Genomic DNA, 24,804 nt, shown 5'->3' on the forward strand with positions numbered 1-24,804 from the left:
CAGTCCTTCATCCTGAGCTCTCATCATCGTCATGATGTTCAGCCCCTCCTCTCCAGGTTTGTGGCTGAAGGTGACGTGAGTCACTCGGATCACCTTCCAGGTAGCCTCGTTACCTGCTTCTCATTCTGCTGCTTCGTCACGGTGACGTCAGCACGCAGGACGTGAGGGGGCTTTAAAGGAGGAGGGGGGGCCGGGATTCCTGAGGATTACCCGTCATGCCCCGCGGGTAAAGATGGCGACAGCTGAGCAGGGCAGCGGATCAACTTTCTTGGAGCGGCTCTGAGCGGATTTCCTTCCGCGGACGGAGCGTCTTAGCCGGCCTCAACCCGACCCACTGCCCGGAGCTCCAGCGCGGACCTCGGCGCTGCTGTCCGGCCTCGGATCGGTCCGGAGCCCCCTCCCTTGGCTTTCCTGCTCCTCCGGAGGAGCGGAGCGGAGCTCGGACAAAGTTTCCTCTCCTCCCCGGGACCGAGCGGCGCGGACGGGGCCTCAGGTAAGTTCGCGCCGGGCGGGGTGGGGGTGTCCCTGGTGCGGGTCTTCATGACGAGCCGCGCGGCTCGCGGAGCGCGGAACTGGGCCATGGTGGGCCGGTTCGCGTCGGTTTGACGGCCTGCCCGCGGGGGGGGGGTGCCGTGTTTGTGCCTGTCAGACAGAGCCGAGGGCGTACAGCCGCGCCCCCAGCAGCCAATCACAGGACGAGCAGGACGACCCTAGAACGGGGGGCCCAGGCCCTCAGCGAGGCCCCCGGCAGTTTCAATTGCAACTTTATTGATGCTCAGCAGGAAATGTCAAAATAAAAGCCTGTCAATGTTCGATCAAAAGTTTCATTAGAGCGTTATGATGACATGACAACGATAAAAAGAATGAATCCTGATTTTAAAAGTTCAGCAGAGACTTCTGAGCCGGCGATGGCGGTAAACCCAAAACGTCTCCGCTGTTCAAACACATCACTGATTTCACTGATTTCACTGATCTGAGCTCAGTTACAAGACAAAGCTAGCATTAGCAAGCAAACCGGCTTCAGTGAGTTAGCATGTAACAGCCAGAGGTGGGAGTTACCGCACGACACGACGTTATCGCGATACTTCGCTCACCACTCGACGTTATTGTGTTGAATTGAATCAGGTTATCAAAATTCATCTTTGTTGATTTGTTTGATCCACAACAATCGCGTTTGTCCCGCATCAGGTTTTTTTCTCTAAAAGACTGACGATGGCGTCCGATGTGACTGAACGGGCTCCAGTTATTTCATCGGCGCTGAGTTCTGAAGAAATGAACGGTCTCCAGTTTTTATGGAAGTTTAATTTGAATGCAGAGACAGAATATCAACAAAAACACGTCACGGTTTTTCGTTTGAGCCAATTTAAAATAAGTTTAGTGTTTTTTTTTCACAGTGGTCATGCTATTTAATAATTATTGATATGTGGTGGTCCTGTGAGAATGGCGAGGGCCAGCAGCTCTGACCATGCCCCAGCTGAGATACATACATGTCCTTCATTCACACTTCCCAGCAGTCCCCACAAACATACAGTAAATACTAATAAAGAGTAAAAACACGAGCGACTCCAACATTAACTCGTAAACAGTTGGCTAACAGACGCGTGTCCATCACACTGTGGTGATGGAAACGTATGCCCTTTCTCAATTCTCAAGTACGCGAGTCTGCGCGAGCAGATATTTGAAGTTTACACAGCTACATTCTCACCTGAAAATATTTTGAAAGTTTATTTTGTGACCCAGAAAGAGTAATACTTTAAAGGTTTTAGCCGCGCTCCTCCACCATTGCCGCGTTTGAGTTTTGGACGAAATGCATTCTGGGATATTTAGCTGTACCAAGTCCACACAAGTCACCACCGATGCATGCTCGATAAAACGGGCGGAGCGAGAACACATCCGGGAACTTTTCTCGGCTTGATGCTTTGAATTTGAACAGTACTTGGTCTCCGACTGACGACGGATCACGAGTCCACGAGAATGCAAGTACGCACCAATACGCATATTGAGACAGGCCCATAATCTAACCAACGTTACATTTATTGCATTAATATGTGAGATGTTTAAATTTTAAATACTGAGGGGACAGTAACCACGGAAACTCTCAGCAGAGGCAAAAACAACACATGCAGTGGAAGAAGAGAAGTTCTGTGTAATAATGAGAAATGACAGGAAACGTATCGATCACATGATGAGAGGGAGGTGCACAACATCGGAAGGTCAGGAGCTGAACGCCAGCCTGTGTCACACATCAGACGCCTGATGATGCTGAAACTGCAGCACCTTTAGACAAACATCCAGTGTTCAGCTTCGCTGTATTTCCATTTCAGGTCGCCACAAACACACAGACAGTGCGAATAAGTATATAGAAGAGAGATTCTACTGGCTCCACTACATTTGTCTGACTGACTGTGTCGGGGTAAAATAAATTCATGACCTGTGATCAGCTGCATGTTTCTGATGGAGTCATGTCGTGTCACTGTTTTAAGGTGGAGCTTTAAATGGGCTTGTTTTTCATCCCCAAACAGAAAGTAAACACAAACACTTCCAGCTGTGTTTCTTGGTTACAATCAGGCATTAAAGCTGATTTTTATACACATTTACATATAAATGATTGGTGCTCCTCATTTGTATAGTTACTCTTTTATCAGGAGTACCATCACCAGAAACTACTCTGATATACTTTTATTGTTGCTCAGCACTCGTCAGACAGCCTTCAGCCGGCTTGTCCGTTTCTAACCCGAGGGAATCTGGTTTCTTCTGTGAAGCCATCAGTAGCATCATTCCTAATAGATGTATCAGTTTCTCATGTATTCCATTATCCGAGCGTATGACCGGCATATAAAGTAACGACTGTAACACTGCATCAATTCCCAGCATCCTGTTTTTGAACACGTTTCCAGAAATGAAGTAATGGAGGACGAAATATGTGTCAACTTCCTGATCTGCCCCCGACCACAACGATGCAAACACGTGACATCAAATATGATGTGACGCCGTACATCGGCCTGCCTCTTGATATATAAAGCATATAAACACGTGCAGCAACAACTTGGCACAAACACATCACGACCGTGTCCTGACCTTTATTTTCAGTCTGGTGCTCAGTAACTCTGCTCTTTGTACTTTTGACTTGAAGGACATCTCCTTCAAGTAATACACAGTAATACACAGTAATACACAGTACAGCTGTCTGTGACTTAGGGCTGCCACGATTACGTCGACTATCAAAATCGTCGACGACTGATTTAATAGTCGACGCGTCGTTTGAAGCTTTGTAAGATCACAAAAGACGCAGGAATAAGTAGTAGGATTTAAGAGTGTAATAACGGACTGAAACAGAAGATGGCAGCACTGCATGTACAAGGATGCCAGCTGCCGTTAAACCCCGAAGAAGAAGAAGCCGTGTCCGGTATCGTAGCTGTGTCCAAATTCAGGAACCGCATCCTCCTGTGCCCGCATTTGTAGGCCGATTACGTTACAGCGGGTGTATACTTGGTGGCCCAACCTGTCCCAGAATTCATAGCGCAGCCCAGCTCAGTTTCCAACAATGGCGGCAGCTAGTTAGTTTTAATATTACTCTTATTATTCTTTCTGGGTCACAAAATAAACGTTTAACATATTTTCAGGCGAGAATGTAGCTGTGTAAACCTCAAATATCTGCTCAGTTTATCAAGACACCACATATTTTCAAAAGCGCTCCGACGTTTTCGGAGACGTCTGTTACCCACTAGCTCGATAGCGAGCCGGGGGCAAGGTCACTAGAGCCGTGAGAACACCGGACTCCCGGCACATCGTTTTCAAACCCACCGCCGTCTTTCGCTACTCAGGTTAAACATGATATATAAGTCACTTAGATAACTTAGAAATGTTATTGTTTGGCCTTTTTTAGTATTTTATTTGTTCCTGAGTGAATCTGTTTGGCTGAGATTAAAGTTATAGTTTTTACACAGCTGAATAAACATCAAGCAGACAGCTGATTATCAGAAGTGTGAGATGCTGGAGAATTTACTCCGGTGTCCTGTTATATTTTAGATAGCAAGGAGTTTATTAAACTCCACCGAAACAATCTGCAAATTTCATTACAATTTAATAAACGATCATCTTGTCTTTATTTTTAGTTAACACAGACCTTAAACACTTAAAGCTGTAAGCTAATGATAGTTCTATAAGAGCAGATGCTGCTGGTGCAATAAGCTGTACGCTGTACGTCCAGTGGATGATGATCTGATTAGTGACTAATCGCAAAAATAATCAGTGAGTAGTCACTAGTCTGAGCAGCAGCAGTGAGTCAGTGTCCACAGGCACCCGTGTTAAAATAAACATGTTTAGTCTCTGTGGATAATTTCCTTCTTCATAACACAGGTATGGGGGAGGATGTTTCTGTAACTCACCTGTTTTCATTATTGTCACCTGTTTGAGGGGCGTGGCCTCTGACTGACAGGTGGATGATGACACAGGTGGATGTAGCTGCTACCTGTCTGCTAGCTTCACCTCTGCACCGTGTTTGTGCTGTTGGTAACTTTTGGAGCGTTTCTAATGACATCGAGTTGCTGCTGCACCATCTTGTCCAAATATGGTCATTCCTAGAAACAAAAAGCAACGTGGAGGCAGAAAAAATGCCGAAATTAAAATGGCTGAAATTCAGCGAGGCTGTGTCCGTCTTAGACGTACAGTCTGTGGTGGCGTGTTGATTGTTGCTATGGTGAAGGAAGGTGTCGACACAGCGCTATCGAGTCGCTGCAGGCTCAGAAAAACATTCTTTGTCGGCTGGAATGGAAACAGGAAGTAGAACAATGGTGGTTTCCTGCTTCTACACAGTTACTGCGAGCTGATTGGCTTACAGTTCAGTGTGTGCTCACCTGAGGCTACGGGGTGGTTCTCAGCGAGTTTTAAACGTTCCTCAGAGCCTCAGACACCTGAAGGCACCGCTGTGGGGACCTCTGGGGGAGTCTGGCTCGCAGTAATCTGATTACAGCATGAGACACAGGAAGTGAAGCTATCCACCCCCCCTTTGAGCCCCCTGCTGTGAGGTCCCATACACTGAGGTTACGGCTCTGGCGTTTGTTCTTGCAGGTAGTGAGGGACACTCTCCGTCATTTGTGTTGTTGTTGGAGTGACCAGAGGAGGAGGCGGAGCTCACAGTTGACTGAGACACCATCTGTCCTCGCTGTCTCATGAGGAGAATTGGACATGCTCTGCCGCTCGCAGGACACATGAGCCACAGAGCTCACCTGCTCAGGTTTGTGTGTGTGTGTGTGCGGTTTCATGTTGAGGTGAGTCAAACCAGTCAGCTGATATCAGCTCTCAGGTGGAAAGGTGACTGCTGCTCGGCTCTGATAGGACGCCTCGGGTATCATCGATAGCTGTGAGATGGCCGAGCGCTCGGGTTTCAGATGATTTCATTCGGTGTGATAAATCAAACGCACCCTCTGCTTCTTGGTGCCGAGGTCAAGGGCAGGATCCCTGCATAGGAAGTTTCGGTGACCTTTGACCCCTTATAGGGTCTCGGGGTTCCGTCCGTTTGTTTGAAGCTAATCTCGCAGCACCGTCACAGGCCGCCATGCACTCGTTGCTGTTAGCTGTGATGTGACCTCTGCCACGCCCACGTTGGTTTAGGTTCAGGGCTAACTCTGGGGCAGCATCACTACTTACCTGATGCATTGCCATGACAGCTGATGGAGCAGACCCAACCTGTGTTAGATCAGAGTCAGTCAGCAGAAGTCGGTGCCTGTTGGCCAATCAGATGTCTAGAAATGGCGTCGGTGCTCCTGTTGGTGAGTCACGTTGACTCTGATTGGAGGAGCATCGGTAATTAAACGAGCAGAACTCGAGTTAACTCGAGTGCAGCTATGAGCGCGCTTGTCTGCTGGATGCCACAGGAAGTGCAGTGACATGATCACAGAACCTGCGCCAGTCGGCACCAGCTCAGCTTCATCTGAGGTCAAAGGTCACGGAGAGTTTTACTGTGTTTTTACTGCGTCGACCTTCAGAGTATCAGCAGTATTACTGCTAGTATCAGTAATCCTAGTACTGCGCCTGTGCTCGTTAGTCGCACTAACCCTCTGAGCAGCTTTGTTATTTACTGGCACAGCAGTCACATGACCTCCGCCCTCACAGATCCATCCTACCCATAATCCTCTCTGAGTGGAGATAAACCTCTGTGGCATGTATATTGACACACACACACTCCCGCAGCAGGTGGTCATCCTGACACCGACCCTTGCCTCCGATTGGATGGTATTGATCACATATGTGTTATGGGTGCAGGATCCTTGTGGTGCATTGTGGGAGATGCGGTTTGCACCATCCAGCCTTTGTGATCTCACAGACACGGCGCTGCGGCTGTTGGATTTCCCAGCATGCCATCTGCTGCAGTTTGACCTTCAGCCGTAGATGAGTGAGCTGTGATGTCAGAGGCAGGTGGTCAGCTGCACTTCCTCCCAATCAGACGGCCGTGACGTGGGCCTGCAGAGCCTGCGAACTGACCCGGGATCAGCTCAGCTCACTGTGTGTTTGGGCGAGTGTGTCTCTCAGGTGTTGAACTCCTCACTGTGATTGGTCAGTGAGCAGCTCAACCTGCTAAATCAGTTCATGTTTACGTGAACACGTGTACACAGAGCAGGGCGATATGACCAAAAATATTTATCACGATATACATTTGAAAATTTGCGATAACGATATAACTGACGATATAATTGACACGAGACAAAACACTTTACAACTCCACAACTTTATTAGTGCAAAAGACCCCATCAATGTATTTCCACTTAAACAAGCAGCTGTTTTTTATGTGCATTAAAGTTATATAAAAACGTAACAGTGCAAATGCAAATTCCTCGCTGACAGTTTAACCAAAAGGCATTTCCAGTGGAAACTGGCCGACATATCCTCAGCATAACCATGTATAATATCCACAGAACTTAAAGAGGTTATACACACACACAATACGGTAACATTATGTTGAAGCACCGTACGTATCACTCCGCGAGGCTCCGCCTACGATAGCCGTAATGCTCCGACAATCCATCAAGCGGTGCGGCTTCGTAGCTTAGCAAAGTCGTACTGAAACATCTGACAGATTTTCGAGCGCCGTGCACATAAAATCATTTCGAGGTCAGTAAACACAACCAGAGTTCATACATAAGGCACACGGGATTATAAGGGGCTCTGTCGACTTTCAGAAAAATCAAAGGATTGATTTTAAGTGCGCCGTATTTTCCAAACAACAGGGTAATAACGACGGCCCGCTAGCATGCGCTACCAAAAATAGTGCTTTGTTGTGTATCTGACAGACGAAAGCTAAACCAGTTCCACACCAGTGAAGCTGCAGCATTTTTACAAACCAGTTCTCGTTCATCTGTTTCATTCAACGATCCACTTTCGCTCTTCTCATTCTGCGTCGCCGCCATGTGCGTATGTAAACAAAGGTACTGCGCATGCGCGTTTTACCCATATTCTATCGCCATATTTCATTTTCTTATCGTTGCCCAACATTATACCGGTGTTACTGTGAACGGTATGATATGGCCCAGCCCTACCTGTCTGACACACCTGTGCAGGTTCAGTCTTGGGGAATAACAAACGTGTTGTGTATATTTACATTTTTGCTCATAAATATGTTTCTGTTTTATTTCATTAAAATTTTATTTTTTATTTGTTTCTCCTCTGCAAACGTTTTATTTTATTTTCAGCCAAGTTTTTCTCACTTTGGTCTTTACTGATGTGTGTGTGTGTGTGTGTGTGTGTGTGTGTGTGTGTGTGTGTGTGTGTGTGTGTGTGTGTGTGTGTGTGTTCTTCATCCTGCGCCTTGTTGGCCTCAGTCTGCTTCCTGTGTTGTGCGCTCGGCCCTCCTCTCGTGTCCTCTGTGTGGCGGCGGCGCTGACTCGTGTTTCCGTTCCTCCATCTTGTGTTTCAGGTACTTTCAGGCAGCGTGAGGGTTGCACGCTGGCAGGAGGAAGATCTGTGTGTGCTGACATACAAGGTGAGGATGTGTTTGCGGTCTCTGCTCTTTCCTGGTGAGGGGTTCAGATTCTGCTGCAGCCGTTGCATGACCAAAGCGGTCATATCGATTGGTCAGGTGATATCTCCATGGTGACGCTGCAGGTAGCACTCACATTCAGCTCTTCGTTCGAGCTAACTGCAGCTTCATGTGGAAAGGGTGAAATCTGACCCGAACCCGCAGCCAGGATCAGCTACAGGAGGATTATTCTGAGCATCACTCGTGCTAAGCTGCTCTGGCCTGGATCAGTCTGACGAGCTCACATCATTGGCTCGCTGGGTCACGGCCGCACTTCCTGTCTAACAGCTGCTCTCTGTTTCAGGCCGGATTGTCCTGTGGATGACCTCCTCTCGGAACTCGCTCATCCTTCAGGTACAGACACCGGCGACCTGATGATGATGATGTCACACACACATAGCACATGTACATTCACCTGTAATAGCCAGCAGAAGGAAGGGGAGGGACTAATCGCCCAGATCGTGTAACTGAAAGACTTTCCGCAAGCCGCAGTAAGCTCCTCCTCCTCTTCAGCTGTCGGTCGTGTCATCACGCAGGTGAAACGTTTGAGGGGCGTTTGTCCTTCTAACATGCTGCAGGTCTGTCTCGCCATCGCCGCTCTCAACTCCGCAGCTTGTCATCAGATCTGCAGTCCACTGTTTTTGAGGTCATTTAATAGAGGAAAGGGCCCCACCCCAGCCCCTAATTATGTCTCCCAGCAAACTGACACATCCTTGGAAAGTTGGAATTAAAATTAATTGCAGCCAGTTTGTGATTAATTACAGCGGAGGGAAGGACCGCTCCCTGACCACCTAAAAGGTAGCACGCCTGGGGTGGACGACGAATGGTGGGTGTCTGCGTGGTGTTGGGGGACAATACCTCCACCTTGAGATCTGAGATATTGTAGCTTATGTCGGAGAAGGCTCTCCTTTACCAAGGAAACCAAGACGGGAAGCAAAGAGACAGCGGCGCTGTCGTCTTAATAAAATGTCCTCGTCTTCCTCCTCACCTCAAGCCTGTGCTGACGTCATGGCGCTAACACACAAATGCATAAACGTGCTCATTTATTCCCCAAATTGTTCTAAGTGCTTATTATAGTTACTTATTAGCAGAATAGACATGAGATCCTGCCGTCAGGTTCAAGCGTCCTAAAAATCCCACGTTCCCTCTCAAAGACAGTTTGGTTACATCGTTTATTATTATTTAAGAGTCCAGCAGCGTCGCAGACACTTCAGTCAGCAGCTAGCAGAGGCTAACGGCTGCCCTACTCCCAGAAAGGTTCAGTGTATCGTCAGCAGCTGTCGTCGGTCAGCAGTGAGCTCCTCGGACTCCTGTCAGAGTTTTACAGGCGTGTCCAGAGGAAGCAAAGGCAGACGCTTCCCACACGGCATTGACAGCTGAGGTAAACGGTGACCTGACGGCCTTCAAAGATGGGGAAAATCTCCCTCACTCACTGTTCAGCTGCCTGCTCTCTGCTGACCTCTAGTGGTGAGATTTTACACGCAGCTGTCAGATCGATCCAAACCAGCAGCAGCAGGTTCAACACCGATCTGTGACCGACTCAGACGTCTCAGAGGCTGAGTCGGTTGGCTGAACTTTGCCCTCTTTTCAGTGTCTTCCTCTTGCCGTGTCTCGTACAGTCTCCATCCCCATCATATGACATCACGTGGCCTGACTTTACTACCCCTCCATGCGTTGCTGTTGATTAACCTTCTGTCTTCATGTAAATGAAAGTGGGCAGGACTCGGGTTTCCTGTTGGCGTCCTCACACGCAGCGTGTTCTCCCGCTGAAATCAGTTCATTCATTTTCCAGTAGCTCCCAGTTCAGGCGCTGTGGTCCGTTTCTCACAGGCGTACGCAGCTGATTTTAAACGCCGCTGCCTTCGACTTCACTCACAGAGCAGAGTTCATTTCAGCAACATCAGAGACGTCCGGAGGGATTTGTCTTTCGTGAAATGATCCAATATGAACTTTTAAAGATTGCTGATTTATAAAACATTAACAAAGCTTCAGGCGTGTGCATGTGAGCGTGCACATAGGCGTGCGTTCGTGAGGTGGAACAGAGGGCGTTTCCATCGTGTGGAGAAGCTTTAAAGGACGTTCAGTGTGACATCAGAGGTCCTCACAGAGGGGGAATGTCAGAGTGTGTGTGTGTGTGTGTGTGTGTGGGGTGGTATTAACATCTTCATGGGGACCAAAAATTGGTAGTTTATTATACTATACTTGTGGGGACAAACGGCCCTCATGGGGACCAAAATCCCGGTCCCCATGGGGTTGAAGGCATTTTTGAGACTCAAAATGTGGTTTTAGTGTCAGGGTTACAATTAGGTTATGGTTAGGCTCAGGGTTAGGCATTCATTTTTGATGGTTAGGGTAAGCGGCTAGGGAAAGGGTTATGCCAGTGAGATGTCCCCACAAGGTTATAAATACACACGTGTGTGTGTGTGAGAAACAGGAAGTTGAACAGTGATCAATGGCCTGCCATTGGCTCCCGAAGGGCAGGACGCGGTCATGTGATGTGCATTAATTGGAGCAGAGAGTGGTGGGTGCACATTAGCAGTGTTAGCTCCACTCTGTCACATGCTAACATTAGCGTTAGATCAATGCAGCTGCACTTCCTGTTCTGGAAACAAACGCAATCAATGAGAGGCCTGAGGGACGGACACGCATGTACACACACTTTACTGTAGTGGCGAGGGTGTATTTGATGCTGATGATGGGCGACCGAGCATCGATCTGCACACACAGAGAGAGGGTGAGGGGGTGACGGTTGCAACAGTCTAGTTGCGGTCGAGGCGTTGTGGTGGGTGGCTGTCGGGCGTCCAAGTCGTTTTGTGCCTCCTCTAACTCGTCTTCTCCTGGCAGGACTGACAGACCGACACGAAGTTACGCAGGAAGGAAGCACGGCCTAGGATGGCGAGTGCGGCACCGGCCAGGAAGCCGTACCGTAAGGCTCCACCGCAGCACCGCGAGTCACGCCACGCCCTGCCCACTGCTCCGCCGCCACCTGCACCGCAGCCCGACATCAATCAGGTAATCAAACACACTTTAAAGACACCTCCACACCCCCCGCAGCACCTTGCCCGTCAGCGGCTGTCTGGCGATGGGATGAGGCCTGGCGTCCCAACCCTGCCGCCGCCACTCTCAGACAGCGAGCTGGAGGTTTCCAGCCTTTCCAGCCTGGAGCTCTGCACCCCGCCGCCGCTCTTCAGAGGACATATCCACCAACCCAGCTCAGCAAGAACCGCGGTGGCGGGCATGACTGCATCCGGTCACGATGCCATGATTCCTCACCGAAAGCCGCGACCTCAGCGCGGCACGAGTCCTCGCAATGTCAAGACCTCCATTAACACAGGAAACCAGGCTTTCCTGGGACAGGGAAGCCCCGCCCCAGCCCCGAAACACGCAGTGAGCTGCAACCCTCGAGGAAGACATCACCACCTCAATTACTGCACGAACGCCGCTGGCCGGACGCGGACCGCCAGCGCTCCTCGGAGCATCCTGAAGCAGCCGACTTCACTGGGTGTGGAGACCTATGACATTATCAGGAAGTCAAAGTCGGTGGAGATGCTAGATGACGGCAGAGGGCGGAGCAGCGCCAGCCGGTGCCCTCAGACCCGTTCTCTGAATCGGGTAGAGCAGCAGGGGCTGACCTGGCGGCGGTCCTCGTCCCCGCTCTCCCCTGTCAGGACTGACTGGAACTGGAGGATGCAGGCGCTGCAGGAGAAGGTCCGCTTCTCTAACTTCTTGGATGAGATCACCTGTCGGGTCCTTAGCCCCGCCCGCCTAACACTGCTCGGCAGGTCGGCTTCTAAAGAGTATATAAGCCCCGCCTCCCAGCGCCGCCACCCCGCCTACAGAAACCAGCAGGTGGAGGGGTCTTCTGCAGACCGGACTCGACGCTGGGACGACTGGGTGGCAGCGCTGCAGCGGCCTGGAGGCACGCAGGAGGAGGGGGCGGTGCGGGAGACCGCGAAGCAGCAGCAAGGGTACAGAGAGTGGGCGGGGACTAAACGGCAGGTGAAAAGAGGAGTTAAGGTGGACAAACGTCCACTCTCTAATCTGTCACTGCTGTCACACATCAAGGTAGGTCCACTCCACCTTTACCCCGCCCCCAACCGTTTCCTGTTGTTGTATTCCTGCTGGGGGTCAAAGGTCACCAGTCCAGGGTAGCGGACTGGTCTTAGCGGTTCACACTGAGCTCATTAGTTATTGATCATCAAGATGACATCACACAGGGGCCACATACAATACATAGGACACCAAACTCCCAATGACGCACTCTGACCTCTGACCTCGCTTTGACCTTGATTTTTGTAACTTGTGATTGGCTCTTCAGCGGTTACGCTGCAATGTTGTCTCCGTGCCGACACCATACTGCAGCAGCTTGTTGCGCTTTAATGGCGGGTATATACAGCTGCGTGCGTGTGGTGACGGCGTGTCGGCAAGCCGAGCTACGGCTGCGAAGGGTATGGTGGCCGCTTCAGTCCGTCCAATCATGTGACAGTGAGACGGAGAGCAGAGCGCAGGGCGGAGTCCAGAGTGACATGCATACACACAGTTTAAAGTGCAGTTTGTTGTGTGTCTGATGATGTCGTGTTGTGTTTCAGGAGGCGTTGTCGGACTCGGACAGGATCAGGTGAGTCCATTTGAACGTAACTTCCTGTCTGTCACGCCTTCTCGTTAGCTTAGCCGTTAAAACAGGAAGCTGGGCAGCATTTGTCATCAAGCAGTTTCAAACTAAAGGACGTGTGGGCTGTTTGTCCCGTTAGTGTCGGTTATTAACAGGAAGCAGCTTTTAGTTCAGCCAGGGTCATGTGGTCTCTGAACAGGAAGCTCTGTCTTCATCACTTCCTGTCTCCTCCCAGAATCCTTCAGCAGCAGAATGAGGACCTGCGGCGCCGCCTCTCTCTCACCACCCACAAGATGGAGGCCATGGAGGCGGAGTTTGACAGCAACCGCCACTACATGGAGGCGGAGCTTAGCCGGACTCGAGACGACCTGGACAAGATGAGAGACAAGTTCCGCAGGTGGGTGGAGTCAGTTCATCGGGGATGAGAGTGTCAGTCGCACCGCTCACTCTCATCCATGAAGTACACTTGCAGTACTTGTACTTTGATGTTTGCAGTACTTGTACTTTGATGAATGGTCCCGTGCAGCTGTACGCTCACGGTTGAGTTTTCTTTAACCAGCAAACGCGATCCTCGCAGCGCCGATAAAATCAGCTGACCCTTTCCGTACGCGTGTGCTTTGCTCTGATCGAAGGTTAATCAGCTGACCGGCCTGCGCCCGAGTCTGCACGCGCTCCGTCACGCTGCTGTGTGTACTGTGTTTCTTGCAGAACAGAAAGTACTTGTTCACGTACCTGTCAGCGACGCCCGCCGTCACAGCCACACGTGGAGTCCGGTCGTCTCTTACGCGACCCGTCCACGTGACGGTTTCTCGTCTCTACAGGCGGGGAAACGCTGATCACAGCGCCGAGTCTGTATCTGCTCCGGCTCAACACTCTGGCCTCCAATGAGCCTCGCCTCCAGCGCTCCGCTTCCGTGTCTGACGCGGCAGCGATTGAAGGGTCGAACGCACTGCTGCGGTCTAAGGTCGGGCGAGCATTACTCATACTTGCGCTCTCTCTCTCTCTCTCCCCCACCTGCAGACTCCAGAACAGTTACACAGCGTCTCAGAGAGCCAATCAGGATCTGGAGGAGAAACTTCACGCTCTGGTAAACCTCTGCCTCCCACTCACCTGACCTTTGACCTTGGGATACTCGGGAGCACCGTAGCAACAGGGTTGATCGAGCTCATCCAATAACTGATCAATACCTGAATAAAAACACTGAGGCAGTTTGGACGTGTTTGTTCAAACAAAATGTTCCGTTTTTTTACAAATCCACTGAGCATGTGCAGTGACCTTGGGTTATTGGGCAGTGCAGGGGTGTGTTATGTTACTGAGTGTGTGCATTTATGGTGATGTCATCAGCAGGAACGGCGTGTTCAAAAACTGTCACAGTGACTATTCACGCAGCGCAGACAACGCTAGCTGGCATTGGTGTTGAAATTGAGTCAACCAATCACTAACAGTGCCAAATGAGTGTCAAGCAGCATGACTCCGCCCACTGACTCCAAATGAAAGAAACAATGAGCTGCTGTGGCTCCACGGGCGTTTCAGAGAGGACGTTAGAGTGAAGCTGCTGTCCGGTCTTGAAGTGATGACGTATGAATCCTGCTTCGGTCCAAACTGCTCTGTTTATTAAGGCTGTTGTGTTTTTAACATGTTTTAATGTTTTGTATCTTGTTCTGTTTAATCTGAACAAGCCCCTAAAAACAGTCAGTGATCACTGTCGGCCTCTGTTTTTATTGCTGCTGCTCAGTTTTAAACCCTTATGATGTAACTGCAGCCCATGCAGCAGTATATTAATGACTAACCTCGTGTTGTGGATGGATTATCTCAGTTGTTCTCCTGACTGAAGTCTGATCCGTTTACAGCATCCTGCCATGCGATTGCATTTGTCTCTAACCATCAGGAACCCTCACGTTAACTTTTATAGAGTGGAAAGAAGTTAGTGTTCATCCTCCAGCTTCACTGTGTTTGTTATGCTAACATAGCTGTGTCGCTAGCGATCACGTAGCACATCATTATCTACCAGCTAGCCCAACTTCAGTAACCCTACAGACGTCACTGCTGTTGAGTTTTCTGTCTTCATTTATGTTGGAAGTGATAGCAGAGCTGTACGTTTGAATTTGTTTCAGAAATCTCTCAGTCAGAACATGCTATATCCTGTTTATGTGGAAGCTAGCGAGCTAACTTCCTGCTAACTTCTAACTCTGTTAAATGTGATAAATTCCGTTTTCATGGATGCCTGGATGTTAAACTTGTTACACCTGGTAAAGCAGCAACGCTGATCATTTTATTAAAGATGAAAGAATTTAGACAGTTTGTAACTCTCAGTGATGCCGCAGTGTTCGTTTGACTTTGGGACCTGAAGCGGAGTTTGGACCCGGAAACAGCTGATGACGTCAGACTTAAAGATTGGATATTGGGTGTCAGTTTATTCGTGCTAGCATGCTAGCATGTGAGCCAACTGTCCCCAGGTTCATGCAGTGTAGCGGACTCACAGCTAGCTGGCTAACTGTAGCTATGTTGCTAACATTATTGCTAACAGGCTATTTTCCAGTTTCGCTGAGCAGCTAACGTGAGCCTGTTTGTGTCTGTGGGCAGTTTTTATTTCACTCCTTAGGATATAATTTACAGGCACAAAGTGATGTAGCGTTTACTCTCCGCAATGGCGATTGTTAGCCAGCTAGCTGTAAGTGGTCTCTGACACGGGCAGCGTCATAAACTGCTGTATTTCTGGTGCTCAGGTGTGCACGCTGCCGAACACGCAGTGACTCAGTTGGCTGCAGCTCACTGAGTGGGCACAGGGGGTGCCAGCGACCTCTGAAAGTTTGGGTGGGAGCTCAGCTGGGGTGGGTGGGGTTAGAGGTGGTGAACAGTTGACAAACTTCCTGTTTTTGTCTGACTGTCGTTCTTCATCTGTTTCTTTCTTTCTCCTTTTTCGCACGCTGCTCTCTGGTGGATTGACTCATCTTCATCACCTCCACCTTCATCACCTCCATCCTCATCGCCTCCATCAGGCTGCTGTCAGTCAGACATGGGTTCATGCAGTTGCGTTTCATGTTCTTCTTCCTCCTCCCTCTCTGTCCCCCCCCCTCCTCCTCCTCCTGTTTGAGCACCAAGTCCTCTCGTTTAGCTGTTAAACTGATTTTTCTGGGAGAAACCTGAGCAGCTTTGAGAGGCGTGAGCTCAGCCTCCATCAGCCTCCACCTGTTCCTCCTTTAGTGTTGCTGTAAGTTCTCTGTGACCGAGCTGGACTGAAGATCCGGCTGATTTCCGCCTTAAAGACTCTGCTCGCTGCGTTTTGAACTTTTTGGGCTTGGTGTTCAAACTCCGCCCGTCTCCGCCGATGGCGGTCGAGGATCCAGTTTTTTGTTGTTTTTTTTTTTTTTTTTTTAGCTTTTAGGTTTTCTGAGCTCGCCTGACGGATCAGGACGAACTGAAGGTTCGTCTTCAGGAAGAGACGATAAAAACGTGTCCGATATTACCGAACATTCACGATAGTGAGGAAAATCATTCCCATCAAAAATACTTTTCTCCAGGAATATTTTCTCAACTTTGTTTTAAATCTTTCAAATCTTAATTTTAAATCCCGACTTTTCTGTTTGTTGGATAAAAATGTCGTTTGTATTTTTAGAATCAGACTTTGTTAAAATGTTGATTTAAGACTAAATATTTGTTTCTTGCAGCTTTTTAAAAAACATATTTTGATATAAAATGTTTCTGGAAATCAGAACTTTTCTCAGATTATTTTGACATAAAAAAATATAAAAAAATTTTTTTTTTTTTCCAGAGCTGCTGTGAACAGCACACCTGTTGGTCAGTAACAAATTGTGCTCATTTCCACCTGCAGTGGGCGGAGCTTGTCCATTACATTCTCCGTGGTGCTGCACGCGTGCAGAATGCGTTCCTCTAGCTGCGGACGAAGGTCCTGATCTGACGATGAGCAGAAAACTGATGCTCACGTTTGAGACGTGCTTGCAGAGTAAAAGCTGAACATCGAGCTTTTTTTCCCAGCTTCAGCGCTTTGATCGGGATCTTATTGATCTCCTAGCACACGCCACTGCTTCCCATAATGCATCTGTAAGAGCTGCTGGCTTAATGCAGCATTCAAATGATCTGGGAAAACTAGCTTAACTTCACAGCGCTGGCTGAAGGAGGACTAGTTTGAAAAGCTGACAGGAGAAGCCGAGCTGCACGGAAAACTACAAACATGTTGCCCACACGGAAAAATGCGCGATTCAGTTTTTTCCCACATGATCTGAATGTAGGTTTCCGCTGAAGGCCCACCTGCTGTTGCCTCAGGCTCCTGATTGGCTGCTTTACTGTGACTGATGGCTGGTACGCTAATGCTTTGTCTTTGCCCCGCCCACAGCTGCGGAAGGTGGAGAGGGACAAGAAGACGATGGACCAGGAGATCGTGCAGCTCACCAACAAACTGCTGGAGGCTAAAAACACCATCGACCATCTGGAGGAGCTCAACGTGAGAACAAACCGTCACTCAGTGTAAAAACGTTCAGCTTCCAGGTCAAAGTTCAAAGTGTCAGGTGTTTCACAGTGAGACGACAGGAAGTAAAAACTACTGTGTGATAACTTCCTGATTGACAAGACTTGCTGTGACCCCATTGATGGTCTCTGTAGAACCATTGTTCTGCAGGATGGGCTTTTATTTTGTTTAATGGTGTCTGTTTCCTGTGAGCGTGCTCTGACTGATGCTGTCTTCTGTCTGCAGGAGCGTTACAGGCAGGACTGTAATTTGGCCGTTCAGCTGCTCAAGTGCAACAAGTCGCACTTCAGGAACCACAAATTTGCTGATGTGAGTAACTTTTATTATTACGAGTGGGAAATGCTCTGAATCTGCAGTCTCTCAAACGTCCAGCAGGGGGCGACTCTGAGAAAATGAACCTCCTGCTCAGCTGACCTCTGACCCTAGTAAACTGTTTCCTGATTGTTTTGAGGTCTGAGTGAAACAAACGTGAAGTTAATTTGGGAGGATTTTAGTCCCTGTGGCGTCACAGCACCGCAGGAAGCAGCTGAGGGCGGGCCTACCTGTAGTTATCAGGGCAGTGTAGCTCAGCAGTGTCTCCGGGTTCAAAGGTCACATCTGCCTCTCACTCTGCTCCAACTGTGGTAGTTTCTTGCTCCAGCTGACAGGCAGAGTGTCAGTACTGAACGTCAGAGCTGACGTCACTGGAAGGTCCTCGCCGCTGCAGATGGCGAGGAGTTTTCCACTGGTCAGCAGGAAGCGGGCGAATGAATCTCCAGTATAACGCTTTAATGGAGGAAACTGGCACACGCGCTAATGCCATTAAAGCGTGAGAGTGGGATCGATCTGCTGCCTGCATCAGACCCATTAGTTTAGAGACACACACACGGAAATTTCCAGGAGTGTGTGTGTGTGTGTGTGTGTGTGTGTGTGTGAGGACTACTGACTTTGAAATGGGTCACCATGACAACCACTGCATATGACTTCAGCTCTGCGCTGGATTTCTGGAACAGGAAGTGACATATTTGGGTGAGAGGCGTGGTTATCTGGCCGTAGGTATCAAAGAGCTCCAGTTCAGGTGAAGCCTAGCAGACCATTAGCAGCAAGAGGCCACGCCCCTAATAATGGAAACCTTAAACCTCAATACAGTTTAGACAAGTCAGTTAAAAGCATCCTCCCCATGGACAGGCGTTACATTTGTCTCTGACTTTTCTTTGATATATAAAACTGTGTCATCTGCATCTCGTGATAGAGGTGTTACCGTAGAGACCAAACAGTTTGTGTGTTCGGCCGTAAACACGTTCATTTCTGCTGTGATGTTGTAACACGGGGGACTGACTCACTGCTGCCTCTGCTGGTTGTTAGAGGTACTACAGGTTCTGCAACTTCCTGTTTTAGACCTACAGTTTATTGGCTGATGAAGACTTTAGTTTGTGACCCTGTCTGTGGAGCTGAGTGCCGAAAGAACAGGAATTAAACCTGCGTGTGTGTGTGTGTGTGTGTGTGTGTGTGTGCAGCTGCCCTCAGAGCTTCAGGACATGCTGAACAAACACATGAAGAGCAGTCTCCCAGAGCGAGGCCCCGCCCCCGGCTCTCAGGACCCAGACACGCTCAGTTTGACGCCCGCCGACGTCGTGCCGACCTCGGTCATCGCCCGTGTCCTAGAGAAACCCGAGCCGCTGGTCCTGAACTCTGCCCAGTCCAGCAGCTGCGGCCGGCCCGTCGCCGAAGACGTCTTCGTGCATGTGGACATGACGGGCCCCGGGGGGTCCGAGGGGCGAGGCCGGGAGAACGGTGCCGGTCAGGAGGCGTCGCAGCAGAACGGCTCGTGTCGCAGTCAAAGCAGCTTGGATGAAGAGGCAGGTGGAGCTCCATCTTTCGAGAAGCTGAACCCGTACCCGGCGCCACCTCCACCCCACCCCCTCTACCCCGGGCGCAAGGTCATCGAGTTCTCGTCGGACGACAAAGTGAAGATCCCGAAAAACTCGCCGCTGCCCAACTGCACATACGCCACGAGGCAGGCCATCTCGCTGAGCCTCGTGCAGAATGACGACGAGCGGTTGGCCCCTGGCAGCCCCGCCCCCTCCTCCTCCTCTGGAGCCCAACAGCGCACGCCACCATCACAAAGAGACGCCCCCAGCGAGCCGCTGTCCAGCCAGTCCAGCCCATTCAGCAGCCCGCCTCAGGTAACTGAAGCCCCACCCACCATCACACCAGTTAAATCTCAGATGCGAGCTTATGATGATGATGTTGTTGTTTTTAACCCCTCCCACTCAGGCACCCAGTGTCCTCGCGAGCTCTGGCAGCTCTGAGGAAGACCTGCTCGCCAACTGGCAGCGGATGTTCGTGGAGAAGATGGCGCCGTCCAGCGACGGCACGCTGCTGCACCGCACGTCCTTCAGTAGCCAGACGGCTCAGGAGCTGCAGAGGAGGAGGCAGGTGGCGGTGGGAGTGGCCTCCTCCTCAGACCGGCACAGGGCGGCGTACTCTGACGGCGAGGAGGGCTCGTCGGCACGCAGCTGGACACCGAGCCGCGGCTCCAGCCTCGACACAGACACCGACACCGAGCAGCGGGTGGGGAGGCGGGGCTGTTACGGCGGCAGGGACTGTTCGGAGGAGGAGGGAGAGCAGCTGCTGATGAACCTGGATGATGACGGCGGGAGCGGGGACACTGCAGTCACCGTGGTGACCAGCCCCGGCGACGCCCGCAGGGAGCTGGAGGAGGAGGGCGAGAGCTCAGGGGAGGAGAGAGACATCCTGCCCCACGAACTGCCCGTCATCTCAACCCGTCTAATGGACTTGGACCCCGCCCTTGGCGCCATCGCGCTGCATCGGCCCCAGAAGAGCCCGAAGAGGATGGGAGTGCACCACCTGCACCGGAAAGACAGCCTGACCCGCGCCCAGGAGCAAGGCACACTGCTGGACTGATGCTTGCTCGCCCCGCACTGTGCTCCGCTGACCTGATGCTGAGGTCAGAGGTCACACCCATCCAGGATATAGCCATACTCTACCGTATGCCGAGCTCGCCGCCCGACCCGGGTGTGTGCGTGAGACACGAATCACTGTCCACATACTTTTGGTCTGATGACGTGTCGAGAGTGGTGATGATGTAGCAGAGAGGAGACATGGCCAGAAGTATGTGGACACGTCAATCGTAACACTTGGCAAACCGTGCACGCGTGTGTGCGCGTGTGTGCGGGCGTCATTCACTAACAATGCGTCCACACAAATCTGTGATTTCTGTTTTCGTACCCGAATCCGTACGCGCGGTCGGAGAACGCTGCAGCGTCCACGTCACATATTCAGCACTCCCATTAGCCTGACGGTCACTTTGTTTGTTTACGTTTGAACCGTGGTCGCTCCCGTGGAAACACTGTGGCCTCCTCGGACACTATTATTCAAGTTTCTGTTTCTTCGCCTCAGACACGTAAGCGTGTGTCCTTGGATAGAGAAATGGGGGCGGGGCCATATGTGGATAGTATGCTAATTATATTGCAATTGCGCAGGGCTGGTTAACAGATTAACGGCCGGTAATATGGCGCCGTTTAAGAACGTTTCCACGCAAATATTGGTGAATGAGGCCAATAGAGTTCTGATCAGCTGATTATCAATCAATCATCAGATAATGTCCATCCGTATGTGGACAGCCTAAACTGAAGTTTGACGTTTCTGTGAATTTGGAAAAGAAATACTTTTGACTGTTTGGTTCTCCACGAAGGTGTCCGCATATTTATGTCCATATGGCGTCTTTGATTATAAGTCTGCATATAGAGTTTATACAGTATGAGCAAAAGTATGTGGACAATCAAAGGTTCAGTTAAATTCTGAACAATCAACATTCAAAACCACGTCGTGTGTGTGTGTGAGAGAGAGAAACGGAGCAGAAAAATAGATTTTAAAAGCAAAACTTTACCGGATGTATTTGCCTTTTTTCATGAGCAGGAGCTTTTATTTTGAAGAGACACACACAGACAGTGCCTCGCTCGCCCTCAGTCTCTCACTCTCTCACTCCACGGTTGTGAGTGTGACACCGGGCACACGAAGTCTTTTTACTAAGACTTTCATTTTGAAGTCTGTACTAATCATTGATTTCCTGTTGTTTAGTCAGCTGATTGATTTGTTGTGGAGCTGCAGACTGAGGTTTGACCTTTGACCCAGATTCACCTCTGCCCCCTCGAACACTAGGACTGCGCCTGTGGGTTGGGGGCGGGGCTTCTTCTCAACTCACACCTGGAATGTACCAGTTTTGTTTTTTTGCTGTCATGTTTTTGTTTTTTTGTTGTGAAATATTGAGTAGTGATCTGTTATTAGTTTTATTGTTTGCCGTTTATAGATTTGTGATTTTTGATTTTTTTTTTTTCTTTTTTCCCCCGGTCAGTTTGTGCTTTTGTCGTGCGTGTACGGAAGCCTGTCGGTGCCAGAAATACTCAGTTTCATTTAAATGATGATTGAAAACAAAAACTCTACTGATATTCCTTTAAATAGCAACCTGATTCCTACAAAATAAAAGCCTCTATAGTGGGGGAAATTGGGGTTAAAACAGAAATCAAAGAATCTTTTTGTCTTCCTGCAGTGCCCCTGGTGGCCTGGAGGAGTTTGTATTTGTGGCACCTGTGAGCCTCCGTACCTGACCTCACTCTGTTCTTTTTCTGATTGAATGTCAGCTCGTTGCCTCCTCACAGCTCTGATTGTCACTCCCACCGAGGCCCGACGTTGGGTCATCGATCGGTCCTGCCTCTCTGACTAACGAAGGTGATCGATCATTGGACGGATTAATGGTGGAATGTTCAGGGGCTTTTTTTCAGGTTTCCTGCAGAGAAAACTATTTACAGAAACAGGAGCTGCTCACAGTTTTCAGCCGCTTTCACGGGACGTGATGTCACAGCGGAGAGCGCTGCAGCCGCTGACAGGTTAAAGCTAGGCCACTCGCTGATGTGGTGGGAAGGTCGAGTTGTGGTTGTGGCGTAGCGACAATCGGCTGTTTGATGAGTTTCAGCGCTTTCTGAGATGTAAACTGCCCGTGTGCATGCTACGTGACATTTACACACCTGTGCGTATGTCTGAAACTTAACGGACTAAACGCTGTGCGAGCATTATGAACACTGCACACCGACAATTATCTGAAGTGACAGCAGGGAAGTTCACGCCTCCCTCCTCCTCTGGGGAAACATCGAGGAGTTCATGTTCACGTTTATGGCATTTCTCAACGGCGATGCGCCACCTGGTGGCAGATGGCTGCATAATATTTAGGACACAATCGATTACCGCCATTGGTCAATTTAAATTTTACCAACTGGATTAACTCGTACGTCTGGTAATGACTAGTGACAGTAGCGACCACGCAGTGACCGCATGTGAGGTCAGATGTGCCCGCTGCTGTAACTCACAGTTCAAACAGGAAGTGAGGCATCTTGGTCCAATCGTGGCGTCGTGGGACTGAGGTTTTTTTTGTTTTTGTTGTTTTGTTTTTTTTAATTGTAACTTTGACGATGTGAATCAGCACGCGACGTCTCGCTGAAGGACGCCATCTCTGTTTGTGACCTCACAACATGTTGCATCTGCCCCATTATACACCATGATGATGTCACAGTGATGTAGTTTTCCCAGTTTTACAGGGTGACAGATGGTGGGAAACGGACCAAAAGAGTACGCACTGATTCAGTTGAAATTAAACAGCAGAAAAAGTAAACGAATCCGCACCAAACGTCACGCCGGCGCATCGAACCCTGAGCGTGTCCAGGTGGACTGTGTGTGTGTGTGTGTGTTTGGGGGGGGGTCGTATTGATAGAGACTTGAGGTGTTTGTGAGGACATTTCAGGCATTTTTCCAGTGGAAACACTGAGGTGAAGGTGGGCGGGGCTTCCTGCTCAGACTGCAGGTGAATAAAACATAGACAAGCGGAGCGAGCAGCTCAAAGCTGCGAGCTGATGAAAAATTTAAACCTTTTTTTCCTTTTGCGAGTCATTCATCCTGCAGACACGTCGTCCTCCTGCTGGAGTCGTCAGCTGCTGTTAAATTATTCACCCTTTTCCGTCTCGCTAATATTTCAGTGTGTGTGTGTGTGTGTGTGTGTGTGTGAGAGAGAGAGAGACTGTGAGGAATGAGGTCACTGAGACTTTCCAAACAGACCAGGTTTCAGGGTCAGAGTCCTGGTACCGTTTGAGGCTGAGAGTCCTCACAAAACCAAAAGACCAGCGTGCGTGTGTGTGTGTGTGTGTGTGTGTGTGTGTGTGTGAGAGAGAGTGGGTATAAATAGATGATACATGAGGACTCGTACATCTTTAATGATGCGACTTGTCGGAGTGATGACATCACTCTGCTTGTTTTAACCTTCACATTAAAACGCTTCACAGCGTCAGTGTGTTGTAGCCTTTAGTTAATGCTTTTATTCTGAAAAGTATTAACTAAAGAGGTAGGAAACGGTGATGAACGACTCTGGTGATCTAAGGTCAGACTGAAGTGGTGTTTTCTTGTCTGCTTCCTGTTTAAAGTGACTCTGTGTCCCAGCATGCATCAGGGAAACATGCAAGTGTTCGCGTCAGTGGGTCCTTGATTTCCAGGCCCCGTGACAGCGGCGAGCAGCTCCTGTTGTCGTGTTCGTCTGATGTTTTTGGAAGCTCCGTTATCAGTGCTTGCTAACGTGTGGTGTCGCGCTGTTATGCGTCTCCTTTTACAGAGTAGATGATTTTTAAAAAATGGCGTTGATGAGTCAGATCCTGTTTGGAAGCCTCTGTATTAGTTCGCTCACCTGTGCAGGTGGAGCTGGGCGGCCTCACTGTTGGCGCTAAAAAGGTAAACACACGTTTCTACTGTATTTTCTTTTTTCGTTCTGTTTCGATGTGTCTGCACCAAGCCGACACCATCATGGCTGCGGGCGGACGGGCGGGCGGGGGGCTTATGTGAAGACGACATAGTCACCCGAGGACCGACAAACGGTAACTAGTGGGGGAGTGTCTGATTGTAATCCCGCCCCTTACGCTCTCCCCCCAACGGGTGCTGTCTGAGGTCACCGACCTCTGACCCCAGGCGCGGTGTTTTCGGGGTCAGCTGGGTGGTTTCCTGTCCTTGCCGCGTCTCGCCTGGCGGACAGAAACGGACTGTTAATCTCTGACGATTTTATTTTCTCAGTTTGTAAACAATGTATATTTTAAAGCTAATAAAATATTTTAAACAAAGCTCCGCCTCCTCACCTGTTATTGTTTTAAGGACCTTTAAGTCAGGTTGGAGTTTATTTCCTTCATGCAGTACAAACCAATCAGATCGTCTCGTGTCTGAACTTCACTTCCTGGTTCAAACTTTATTAATACAGCAGCTCATGAACAGTGTGACTGACTGAAGCTGGCGCTCTGTGTTCGACCTTTTGTGTTCTCATCGTAGGGTCACATGACCTGTGAGACCGTTACTCAGGGAGTTGGGGAGCGCATCTGTAACCGGAAGGTCGCCGGTTCGATCCCCGGGCTCTCTGTCCTGGTCGTTGTGTCCTTGGGCAAGACACTTTACCCTACCGCCTACTGGTGATGGCCAGAGGGGCGGATGGCGCGATATGGCAGCCTCGCTTCTGTCAGTCTGCCCCAGGGCAGCTGTGGCTGCAACTGTAGCTGCCTCCACCAGTGTGTGAATGTGAGAGTGCATTGTAAAGCGCTTTAGGTGCCTTGAAAAGCGCTATATAAATCCAATCCAATCCATTACCACTGCGATGGTCGATGAGGTGAA

At 49.7% G+C, this 24,804-nt stretch overlaps 1 protein-coding gene across 2 annotated transcripts; it reads left to right on the plus strand.

The window, feature by feature from the left end:
* Positions 1 to 24: 24 nt before the first annotated feature.
* tjap1 (tight junction associated protein 1 (peripheral)) lies at positions 25 to 24,266 on the plus strand. Of its 2 annotated transcripts, XM_084947979.1 has the most exons (12): positions 25 to 493; positions 7,913 to 7,978; positions 8,319 to 8,368; positions 10,859 to 12,079; positions 12,604 to 12,632; positions 12,862 to 13,023; positions 13,647 to 13,713; positions 15,626 to 15,655; positions 16,981 to 17,088; positions 17,338 to 17,421; positions 18,609 to 19,277; positions 19,369 to 24,266. In XM_084947979.1, exons 4-12 carry the CDS (start codon positions 10,907 to 10,909, stop codon positions 20,017 to 20,019), a joined length of 2,973 nt encoding a protein of 990 aa, XP_084804105.1. In that variant the 5' UTR covers positions 25 to 493; positions 7,913 to 7,978; positions 8,319 to 8,368; positions 10,859 to 10,906; the 3' UTR covers positions 20,020 to 24,266. The 2 variants fall into 2 exon arrangements, with proteins under 2 accessions (XP_084804105.1, XP_084804104.1); XM_084947978.1 differs by lacking the exon at positions 15,626 to 15,655 and having other exon boundaries at positions 177 to 493; positions 10,859 to 11,026.
* The last annotated feature ends 538 nt before the right edge of the window (positions 24,267 to 24,804 follow it).

The sequence above is a fragment of the Perissodus microlepis genome, chromosome 13 (assembly GCF_051167445.1).
Source record: "Perissodus microlepis isolate ML-2025 ecotype Zambia chromosome 13, ASM5116744v1, whole genome shotgun sequence".
NCBI classification, from domain to species: domain Eukaryota; kingdom Metazoa; phylum Chordata; class Actinopteri; order Cichliformes; family Cichlidae; genus Perissodus; species Perissodus microlepis.

Bases quoted from the DNA above. Each gene is read 5' to 3' on its own strand.
- tjap1 (XM_084947979.1), top strand. From the start codon at position 10,907: ATGGCGAGTGCGGCACCGGCCAGGAAGCCGTACCGTAAGGCTCCACCG. The intron at 12,080-12,603 runs GTAGGTCCACTC...GTTGTGTTTCAG, and splicing joins CACTGCTGTCACACATCAAG to GAGGCGTTGTCGGACTCGGA. The intron at 13,024-13,646 runs GTGGGTGGAGTC...CCCCACCTGCAG, and splicing joins ATGAGAGACAAGTTCCGCAG to ACTCCAGAACAGTTACACAG.